Source organism: Coffea arabica, chromosome 2c (assembly GCF_036785885.1).
Source record: "Coffea arabica cultivar ET-39 chromosome 2c, Coffea Arabica ET-39 HiFi, whole genome shotgun sequence".
Lineage (NCBI taxonomy): Eukaryota > Viridiplantae > Streptophyta > Magnoliopsida > Gentianales > Rubiaceae > Coffea > Coffea arabica.
The window spans coordinates 29322626-29334045 of record NC_092312.1 but is presented as its reverse complement, the minus strand read 5'-3'; the positions used below and the strand labels follow the sequence as shown (position 1 = coordinate 29334045).

At 34.8% G+C, this 11420-nt stretch overlaps 1 protein-coding gene across 1 annotated transcript; it reads right to left on the bottom strand.

The window, feature by feature from the left end:
* Positions 1-3660: 3660 nt before the first annotated feature.
* Positions 3661-6280, bottom strand: LOC113727155 (uncharacterized). Its single transcript, XM_027251164.2, has 2 exons — positions 6155-6280; positions 3661-4493 (listed from the first exon to the last, which is right to left on the bottom strand). Exons 1-2 carry the CDS (start codon positions 6216-6218, stop codon positions 3910-3912), a joined length of 648 nt encoding a protein of 215 aa, XP_027106965.1. The 5' UTR covers positions 6219-6280; the 3' UTR covers positions 3661-3909.
* Between the last annotated feature and the right edge of the window lie 5140 nt (positions 6281-11420).

Here is an 11420-nt window from a genome sequence, read left to right as displayed (position 1 = left end):
TGGGTGTAATTAATAACGAAATAATAGATAATTTCAGAGTTGAGCTCGGATGAAAGAGAAAAGGAAGAGGCAAATCGTTGTAGACAAAGGCAAGAAGGAAAAACGTAACTCCTGAAGCTGAAAAGGGATAAACTGACCAATGTTTGTGACTCATAAATGCAGATTATAAATGATAGAGAAATAGGTTTCTACCATTGATAGAGAAATCATTGGCTTATTTCTTAAATCTAATTGCCATTCAAACGTTTTAGACAAAGCAACATCTCAAACGGTTATCTGCGGTGAAAAGGGTTGGTAGTTAAGGAATATTCAGGTAGTTACACCAACACACAAGCATATATGGGCTGTACAAAATGCAAAAACGGTTGCACACTTATTACACATTCCATCAATACCCATATGGCTCATCAATGACAACTTTAAATATATTAAAATGAGGTCATTTCAGTAAATATACCCAAATACATGCTTTATTAACTTGTACCTAAAGCTTTTAAACTAATACACAATATTTCACATTCCCAAAAAGCCTCCACCTATGCGGTTGAAATTCAACCTATTCTTTGACCAAAACTTAATCTTATATAATATAAGGATTTTATAACATGTGAGGATACATGTTATCGTAATATATAGCGATTAGCTATCTTAAACGAAAGAAGAAGAATGTTTTTTTTTCAAATGTAGGTAGGAGGTTTTGAATCCAGAATTTCTCACTTAAACTCCCTCCCTCTTTACCACCCAACCTACCTTCTAAGTAAACCAGTTTAGAATCTTTGAAATCAGAATTAGCAAGTTTTAGAAACAATAAGATCAAAAACAGATAAAATTCTAAGATTTTCTTATATTATAGTATAAAAAGAAATTTGTTTGGCACTATTCATCTATTTTTGATTGCTTGCTTCGAGTTATTTTGGTAATTTTAGATGTGTGGCTAAGCATTTTTTAGCTTTGGATACAAGTCAGGAGTGCAAACAAGTCAAATCGAATTGACCTTTAGTCTGATCGAATCGAGTCTCAACCTAGATTTATGAAACTTGAATTCGAGTTCGAACTCGACGACTTCAAAATGTAAAGTTCGAGTTCGAGTTTGAATCAAATTCGAGTCAAGTCGAATTTGACTCGAACTTAAAAAATAAAAAATAGTTATTTTATTTTTAAAAATAAATAAAATAATAATTTTTCTTAACAAATAATAAAATATTAAGAATATATATGTAATTTTACTACTAAAATAATATATATATATATAATCGAACTCGAGTCAGCTCGCGAATTAATGAATTTAGTATTTTTGAACTCGAGTTCAAATTCAAGTCGAACTCAGACCCGAACCGATCATGAGCCAATTCGTTTGCGGTCCTAGTACAAGCAGTAAAAGCAAGGACTGTTGTTGGAATTATGGTTTTGCCCTTTAGTTTTGTTTGAATGTGGCTGTTGCACGTGAGATGATAATAATGATTGGCTGGTGCTTCGACATAGTATTTTCGCAATTGCCGATTAATTATTTAGGTTTATTCTTTCTTGAAAAGTATTGCAATTGTCATGAAGCGTTGAGTCTGTTTCAAATTTCAAAATTTATAGTTAAAAGATCAAAAATTTAAACTGTAATATTGAATCCCCCCAGCAAACAAGACTCCCCTTTTTATTTCTCAGTCAAGTGACTAAAATTTGATCTTACTAAAAAAAGCTTTCACTATTATGATTTCTTAATCGTGTATTTTATCTTATCTTAACTTGCTCTTTAGAAAAAGTTTTAGCCAAATACTTTTGAATTTTTTATTTTCTCTCTCAGATATTTGATTAGTTGTGCAAGTCCAATCAAACCTTTTATTAACGGGCAAATATTCTTCCTCCCCTAACTATAGGGATGTACGCGAGTCGAGTCGTAATCGAGTAGCTCGCAAGTAGTTCGGTCAACGGCTTGACTTGAACTCAGGTTGACCGAGTTCGAGCCGAGTCTCGAGCGACTCGATTGTCATTCGAGTCGAGTTTCAAACCAATATTTTGAGACTCGAGACTTGTCGAGCTACTCGTCGAGCCGGGGTATTTAAATAATATATTTATAATTTAAATAATATATATGTATTATAATTATAAAATGACCATTATGAGTATAAGTTTTATAGAATTTACATTCGAATCGAGTCAAAAAGCTTGATTAGACTAGACTTGATAAGGCTTGACTAAAGATTGAGCCTTATCGAATCGAGTCTCGAGTTTAAAGCGAGTTTTTCGAGTCAAGTTTCGAGTATCAATTTTTTGTACTCGGTCAAGCTCGAGCCGAGCTCGAGCCTAGGTATATATGAGTCTAGTCGAGCTCGAGTATAGCAATACTCGAACTTGACTTGGTTTGATTACATCCTACCTAACTATTCATGTCATTGATTTCAGGTGAAGTGCAAATTGTAACTTGCATCCTTATCCATGACCTCTTCTTGGTTAAGTTCTACTATCCTCATCTAACGAATTTTATGCAGCTATTAAAAGCAAAAGGCCTAGACAATGAAGATGATATCTATACAATAATAAAGGGAGAGAAACGGCAGTTGGGGTAAACATTTTGTGTTATTTTTTGAACTTTCAATTTTATCCTTAAAAAATGAAATTTTACCATAATCATCTAATCACATTTGCTAATATAATCTCTCATAATTCCTTTAAATATTGTAACTACCAAATTAACTTGTAACTACCAAATACTTTTTTTTTATCAAACGCGTCTGAATATGTTAAGATGTAAATTCATTAAATTTAAGTTCTAAATTGAGTTATCAAACATGACCCATAAATTCTTATGCAAAAAAAAAAAGAAGAAAATGCTCACTTGCCCAATTACAAAAACATGGTTATTGTGTTTAATTGGATAAATAGCTGTTCGATTCTGGCAGGCTGCTGAATCCGTTTCTTTCAGATTGATAATCCATTTTATGATTATATTGACTTTTCTAGATTTTCTCTGTGTACATGCCTTTGATAAGTATGTATTCAACCATTCAAGACAAGAGGTAAAGTATAAAGTAAAGAATAAGGGATGACTAAGCCTTGTATATCTTTCCGTGGAACGTATATTTACTGTCATGAAACTGCCACAAATTCTAATGTAAACGACAGATATGCTCTACTCTACCTAGTAGCAATCCGGTACATGCATCAGTAGAAACAACTTGAGAAACAAAGAAAATATGATACCAGAAAGCAGTAGCTAAAAGAGGTAATAAACTTTACACCATGGATGACAACCATATTGTGGTCAAATACATTACAAATTCAAAGCATATGTTCTTTCGGCTTAATTCCAATAGTAATGTATTCAAGGTGAAATTAAGCGGTAATAATGAATATTGTGAACTAAAATGGCTATCGACAGTCAAGACCAATTGACAGGCAAAGTTTTGACAAAACGAAGCAGATTGAATTGCAGACGAAAACCAAGCAGAAAGACTTCGCTTTTCTCTTCCAGAAGTAAATAAATCAAAGACATTTTATAAATGAACACACCAGAAAACCTTAAGTAGCTCAAATGATCATTGGCTGACTACTGATGATCGACCAAAAATCACACACGTTGAAGAAATTGGGAAAGAAGCAAAATCTCATGTTTGGATGAAGAAAAATAACATCGATAACCATGACCGTCAAAAGGCATGACACAAAAAATACTGTAAAAAGAAGCACAGAGATGTATTTCCAGAAACAGATTTTAGCATCAGGGAAACTATCTATGACAACATGATATTCCACTGAACATCTACATCATTCAGTATTAAGCAGACAACATGGTGTGCTATTGCTTTTGAACCATTCTTCTTGCTAGAGAAGTGTGAATCAATGCTCTAGCTTAATGTTTGGCATTAACTACAAGAGCTCCCCAGGGCAATGACCTACGTATCTATGCATCACAGAAATTTATGAGAGCTCAACAATTTTTGGTCGCTTATTGGATGGTTGCATCCTCCACGGATCACTACAGGAATTTTCACCAGTAGCCTCAAACATCCTTTCTTCATCATCACTGCCATCACTACCAACTTCCTCATTATTTTTACTTTCATGGTCATCATCATCATCACTACTAACACTAGCAGCCAAGGAGATGGTTGGCTGGGAACCAGCCATAGCAGACTCAGCAGCAGCAAGAGCCTCAGGGGTATGAAGATCAGCAACTCCCAACATCAAATCCATTTCAATGTATTCTGATTCATTACCATGGAGTACTTCAATATCATATTTTTCAGCGCTGTTCTTTGCATCAAAATGTAACCTTTGATTTGCTTCTGATATGACTCCCAAAAAGTCCTTCACTTTTCCAAGAACATTACTTTCAGGAACAACGCATATATCGGGTTTCTTTTCGGGAATTCGAATGCTTTTTGGTTTTGCAATTTGCACCTGCGCAAAGTCATCTTTTTTGTAAAACAAAAGTTTCGACTCTATAGATGAGGCAGAGTAATTGCTGTTCTCCTCCCAGTCCAAAAAATCTTTGCTCTTCCCTTCAATTCAAATATAAACATGACACTTATTAGCCAACATTTTGATGCATATATACTCAAATTTGAATGCACAAATACATATATCTTAGCATCACCCACTAAAGAACACTCATAATTACGAGCATGCTTTATAGATATAAAAGTAGAGTCTGTGCTTGATAGTTTTTCCCCAAACAAAAGAAGATAAATAAAATTAGGAAAAACCATATGGTCAATGACATATTGATAATATCTGTCATAATCTCATGCTAAGGCATGAAATCCTAATTTATAAGTTTTAAAAGCAAAAGAAAAGAAAAGAAAAAAAAAAGCAAAATCAAGTAAGATGTTGTCATAAGGATAAAAACTAAAAATTGCTCGACAAGCAACAGCAATCCTGGCATACGATGTTTAAGTTAAGAACATCACCAAATATATACATGTTTACAAGCAGTATGTATGTAACATCTACACTATACTTTAGCTATCATTTGAATCTGATTTATAACTGCACAGATTCATTGTTGAGAAAAAACCGTATCATTCAACCAAGAGCTTCAAAAGGCACCATGACCATAACAAGGTATCATTTGCAGATCCACAAAACTTACCAGTTAAAGCTTTCTTTATTTTTTTCAACACATAAGTTTGCTAGCCTTCTTGACGATAATAGCAACTACAGGGAACTTCGAGTTGTCGCATCTTATTCAGTCCAGATTTGTAAAGATCTATATCAACCAAAGTGGTTAAGTGATAAGTTATCTTCCAGCTCTTCCCCATTCATCCATTATCCAGAACTTTAAAAGATGCCTATTGACTAACCACATGAAGAACAACTACAAAATAGGATTGGGACTGTATTCAATACAAACACATGACAGGTTTAACACTTCAAACTAGTCTAATACCAACATATAATACATTCAACTTCATATCACTTTCTATTGGGATGAATATAAATCATAGGCTGGAGTTGCTACAATGTATTTTACCATTTAAAGGAACAATAATACAACTGAAAACTTCCCTATCACTGTAAATTAAATTACTCGATTTCATAAACATTAAATCTATGAGCAAAATAACATAACAAGTTTAAGAAGACAAGAAACCAAAGACAGCTAAAAACTTCATAACCAAATTAAAAACACATAGAATCACACACATTACACATTTGTCTTGATATCACTGTACATTTTACAGGTTGGAAGGGCTTTTCTATGGTGATTAGGATGGAATAATTTCTTTTTCTTGGGCATGATCTATCAATTTTTTCTTTATAGGACTTTTATTGGATATGTAGGGTTTAATCAAACTCTCAACTCCTTTTGCAACTGGAGAATCGACTTCCTTTTAATAATCAAAATAACTGGCTAAAATTAAAACTCTTTGCAATCCAATGAGCAAATACAACCACCAGAAGCATTGATGATTTCAGTCCTTTATCGTAAGTTATGAAAACTATGCTATGCCAAAATTCAAGTTCTCTTCACTAATAACACCACCAATGATTAAGTTAGCCTTCATTATAGAAATAAATTTCTGGGAATTCAACTGAAATAAAAATCCCATAGCGAGAATAGCATAAATCCAACCATTTCTAATTCAATAAGCCAACAGAACAAAGAAAGTTAAAAACTTCAAAACTGCATGCAAAAATAAAAGTAAAAAAGAAATTGTACCTTTAGAAGCTTGATGGGCTTTTTCAGGACAATTCAGGTGGGATGGTTTCTTCTTTTTGGGCATGATGATTTTATCAACTCCCTTTCTTGGTTTTTATTCTTTTCCCTCTCTGTGATTTTGCGGGGTTTAGAAGCTGAGATGCTAGGGTTTAAGAAGCCCTTTCTTCTGATAAGAAAATCACCAATTTAGTCCCTAACCTTTTTGCCTAATGCCAAATTTTACCCAAACTTTTAATTCTGGCCAATATAGTCCCTAAACTCATTTTCCAAATTCCACTTCCAATTAAGGAGCTCTATGTTGGTACCACCAACAAAATCCAACCTAACCCCTAATTGATCAACAAAAGAGGGTATATTTGGAACATCAATGATGGATCGGTAATAAAACAAGTAATCTGATAATTACACACTCGATAAAAATTGAAAAATATAGTAAAAAAATTCGATGGTGAAATTGGGTGAAACCAGGGTTCTAAGGTGCTCAAATCTGCCAAATTTTGAAATTGATGTTCAAAATCATAGCATTTAAAATGCATCCGAGGAGAAATTGGGACAAAGAAACATCAAATTCAAGCACTGATCATTGTTTGAAGAACGTCGACTCAAATTTATTAGAACCAGGGAAGTAAGATATATGAAGGAAATCATGAATACTATAATGGAGACAAAATTGTGTTGCAACTGCCATAAGCAATGTCGAGTCGTAACTTCTTGGACAGAGTAAACCCTTTGAAATGGTTTTATGGCGGCAAAAATTATGGGGTAAATGTTTTAGGTAAATTTTTGAATAAGTAAAATTTGAAATTTTTTATAAAACAAAACTCTGAATTGGCACTTATGAATGCAAAAACATGGCGCTTGTAAGTTTTTTTATGGTATGATCTATCCTTACTCTAGAAGACTAAGAATGTGATGATTTCACTGTTGAGGGACCTTAGAAGTGCTGAACGTGAAAATGTAGCATTGAAGATTTAAATCAACAAATTGAATGCAAAAGTGAAAATGGTTAGGTTGGCATGTATTTATTACTACATTGTAATTCCGGTTGTGCTTATTGGCAATGGAAGACGATAACAAGAGGTATTAGAATTGAAAATGCTAGAATTGAAAATGATGAACTAGTGCTTGTAATAGAATTTTGTATATCAGCTATTTATGTTTAAAGAATGAAACTGTTGAGTTATGATCTAAACCAATTTGAATTTGAAATGAACCAGTTAAGGGAGGTTCTTGGTTTGATATCTATATGATTGTTTGTACAGATGGCAGAAATGCATACTAATAGCTAATGCAAGTAACAGTGATTTGGCAGTAAAAGATTTGACAAAATTTTGCTTGATATGTGACATTTCTAAACTCAAACGAGTCACTTGATGTCATTACAGCATTTGCACTTGATAAAAAATAGTCAGACTACCAATTTATAATAATTCAAATGCCACCTAATGTTATAATCTAAAGCTCATTCAGCTGTAGCTACACAAAAACTTTTATGGAGATCAATTCTTCAAAAATGATCATACAACTACTTCAACTAAAAAAGATTGCATCAACACCAATTCTTTAAAAACATAGCAAAATAAGCTTGCACATTTGGTAACAAGTGTGTGTTCCCAGCCTCTACTTCTAGCTTCAGAATGGATCTTGATCGACATTAATTGGCTCATCCAGAAGCCTATGAACCTGCAAATGCAATTGTTCAATAGTCATTTTTTCAGCATCCCTTAGAATTAGTCCAAAATATGGATAAAGCCAATAGTTCCTAAATTACTATTTCTTTTCTCCTTTTCACACTAGCTACCCTATTTCTCCAAGCTTGTGCCCTCTAATAGGGGCAAGATTGTTTGGTGTGTCCTAGACTATGACAAAAATAGCAGGCAGTCTTTGGCACTTTTTGAGAGCTTGCTTTTTGGAGCAATAGCTTGTACTTTAATTTTCTCAACCGTTCCAGTAGCATGGACATTTACATTTTTTTCAATAACTTATATAGGTAGTGTACGCGATAAAATTTCAAGTCTGCAAAACGACAAGAACAAAGAAATATATGACAAATATGTAATATATAAATTTAAGAAAATATATGAGTACAATCTCTGGGATTTTCTTGAACTTGTAGAGAGCTTCCTTCGATTCTTCTTCTCGAACGCCAATCCAAGGGTTTCGCAGCTTATTCTTGGATTCATCATCGATTCCTTCAAATCTTGATATGAGAGATTTGAAAAACTTTAAAAGATATTTGAGGACTCAAGTCTTGATATATGGGAGACTTGGAGAGCTTTGAAAATCCAGACTTTTGTAACTTGGAGCTTCAGTGCTTTGAGCGTATGAGATGCCTCTTGGTGTGTGTGTCTCTGTGTGTATCCTTGATTTGGTTGAGAGACTCCAATTTATAGTTGTAGCAAGAGGTAGAGGTTGAAGACCTGTGTACCATTTTACTTGTCTTGCAAGACGTGCAGTCATATATTAGGACTGTGCTAGTCAAATATTATCTCTTCATTTTATATTTATTAATAAAGAGATAAGTAATTCCTCTATTGGCCAAACTCGTGGGGACACGTGATGTGGCGCCGTTTGATTGGCCAAGCTATTGCAGTATATAAGAAATATATGTGAATTAAACAGCTCTAAATATTATCTCTTTAACACGAAATAAATATTTAGATATTTATCCAAAAATTTTCGAGTCACGTAGATATGATTTGGTTGGTAGAGACATTCTCGCAATTTCAATTGATTGGAACGTCCCAACTTGACACGTGGCAAAATATAATTGGTCATTTAATAACCAAATTTTCCCAAGTGTACGTGACATATGGCAATAGCCGATTAGATAGAAATAAGCCATAAAAATAATTTATAGACCAATGGTAATTTTTCGAATTTAATTAAAATCCATTGTCTACAAATGCCCCCTCAAAACTTGTTTGTGAATACGGAGTAATTGAACGAGCAAGTTTTGACATCTTTAATTTGAATACAATCAAAATAATATTGATTTCCAACCAAAGTCCACAGGTGAATTTGCATACGCCTTTAATTAATGGTGCGGAGTGGTGATTGAAAGTATTATTTCTTTGAATTCCTGAGGCCGGATTGCCCCATATTGAAGCCTTACAAGTCCATGAATAGACTTTACTTAAAGCTTTACAATGTCATGGCTTTTGAATTGGTTATAGGATGGCCATGCAAAAGACTTTTCAATTCGTCACTGCTAGACATTAAATGCATGCATAGCTTGGTGGGGCCAATGGTTTAAATTTTCAAGACCAAAACCTTTCCATGCAATATCTATACCATGGCTATATCACAAATCCAATGAAGTAGCTATCCTGCCGTATGCAATAGCTTGATAAGGCCAATGACTCCAATTTCCAATATGATTCTCCCGTGGCCCACGAGTCCTTTCTTATACCAACCACGATTGCTCAATCCCTACCAAATTAGAATTCTTTGTCATAGCAGATTACTTAGCCGCGCGTAGTCCACGAGACCTTTGACAAATCGGTTTTAGATCAATAAAGTTGATTCCAATAAGGACTCAATTTTCTTACAGATTCGTATGGAAGAAATTTTCTTCTTGCTCAGATTCACACCAAACCTTCCCCTATAAATAGCCATGTTTGGGTCACAAAACGAGTTTATTTTTTTTCTTCAGCTATATCATCAAGCGGCCGCTGCTGCAAGGAACAACCATCATCCGCTGGTTATACTCCAATAAGTACTTTCTTTTCGTTTGTCAGGCACTTCAAGTTTTTTTTTACTCCCAACATTTAATTGTTATAAGAAGTTTCGGTCAAGGCCCTTACGTGTTTCATTGTTTGATGCTTTGAACATGATCAGCACTTGGAACTTATTTGTCTACTCAACATGTGCTTTTGACTTGTATCCCCAACACATTACAAGACAGCTTGGCCTTTTGATTTATCTACTAAAATAACGCCAAGCATGATATTTGAGCTATTCCCCATGGTTGAAAATTTAATCTCAATTTCCGTACCAATTTTTTTTGCGTCTCAAATATTCCTATCATATATGATTTCGATCTAAACTTTGTCAACTTGCTTCTTCGTAGATAACCAAAGCTGTGCTTGACGAGAGGTCCGAAACAATTCCGGGGACTTGAGAAAAGGCAACCAACTTGGTAATTTAATTATCAAAAATTTATAAGGATTTCCCTTCGTCATCTAATATTTTCTTTTACAAAATTTCAACAATTATGCAAATTAAGGACTACGCCACGCCATTGCCCCATATCTCATTGACGGGTGAACGGGGAGGATCTCAAACGAATTGTTTGTCATTGTATGTTCATAAACCAACAATCGGTCCGTTCGCTGAATCTTTCATACCCCTTGAAGGATGCTTTCATCTCGATGATTTGACTAACCAGTGGACTAAGGAAGTGGTGTCACCTTCGACTTTCTCCACTACATCGAAGGAAGAAGAAGTGGTCGTATTAAACTCGTCACTTTACAATGGAGATCCAGAAATAGTCAAATTCACGCTTCCGTTCGTGGGATTCAATATTGACAAAACTACATGGAAGATCCCTTCGTCCTTCTTTGGCGAGGCGTGCTTCACTTCCCATTATTGGGAATGGGTCGAGGACATTATCAGAAGGTATAAAGAGGTACTCACACGTACCGGCATATTTGAAGTTGTCTACGCGTCGAGATACTCCTACGACCACTGTGAAAATATCTTGCGAGCCTTTTTCAAATATTGGTGTCCTTCGACAAATACATTTCATACACCCATTGGGGAGTTGTCTATCACGCTTTGGGACCTTTATCGACTTGGTGGCCTTTCGATCGATGGCTCGTTCTTTGATGAAGTTGTTCTTTCGGCGCAGGAGCTTCTCACTCATGACAAAGAAGGGAAACCACTTCTCCCTGAGAGTTGCAGGCACCTCTTTTCCATCTATTACCACCTTTGGATAAATAACCAAGGGGCATGGATGAAAAACTGAATTCGCTTCTGATTCAAAGGAGAGGCTAGGTATAGGGCTCATCCGAATAGGGCGAATAGAAAAAAGACCACATCTAAATCGAAAATGACTTACAACCCTTCTGGAAGTGTAGAGCCACACGACCTTGCTGATACGAAGGACTTCAACGTCCCTTTCGATACACTGGATATCCCAGAGTCTTTAAGAAAGGAAACTATATTGCGGCATTCATAGCGTGTTGAATTTACAAGTTCCTCTTACCAAGCAAAAAGGTCGATCGTATTCGCCCAAATGTTTTCAAGGTTGCAAGCTTAATGG

Bases quoted from the DNA above. Each gene is read 5' to 3' on its own strand.
- LOC113727155 (XM_027251164.2), bottom strand. From the start codon at position 6,218: ATGCCCAAAAAGAAGAAACCATCCCACCTGAATTGTCCTGAAAAAGCC. The intron at 4,494-6,154 runs GTACAATTTCTT...TTTGAATTGAAG, and splicing joins AGCCCATCAAGCTTCTAAAG to GGAAGAGCAAAGATTTTTTG.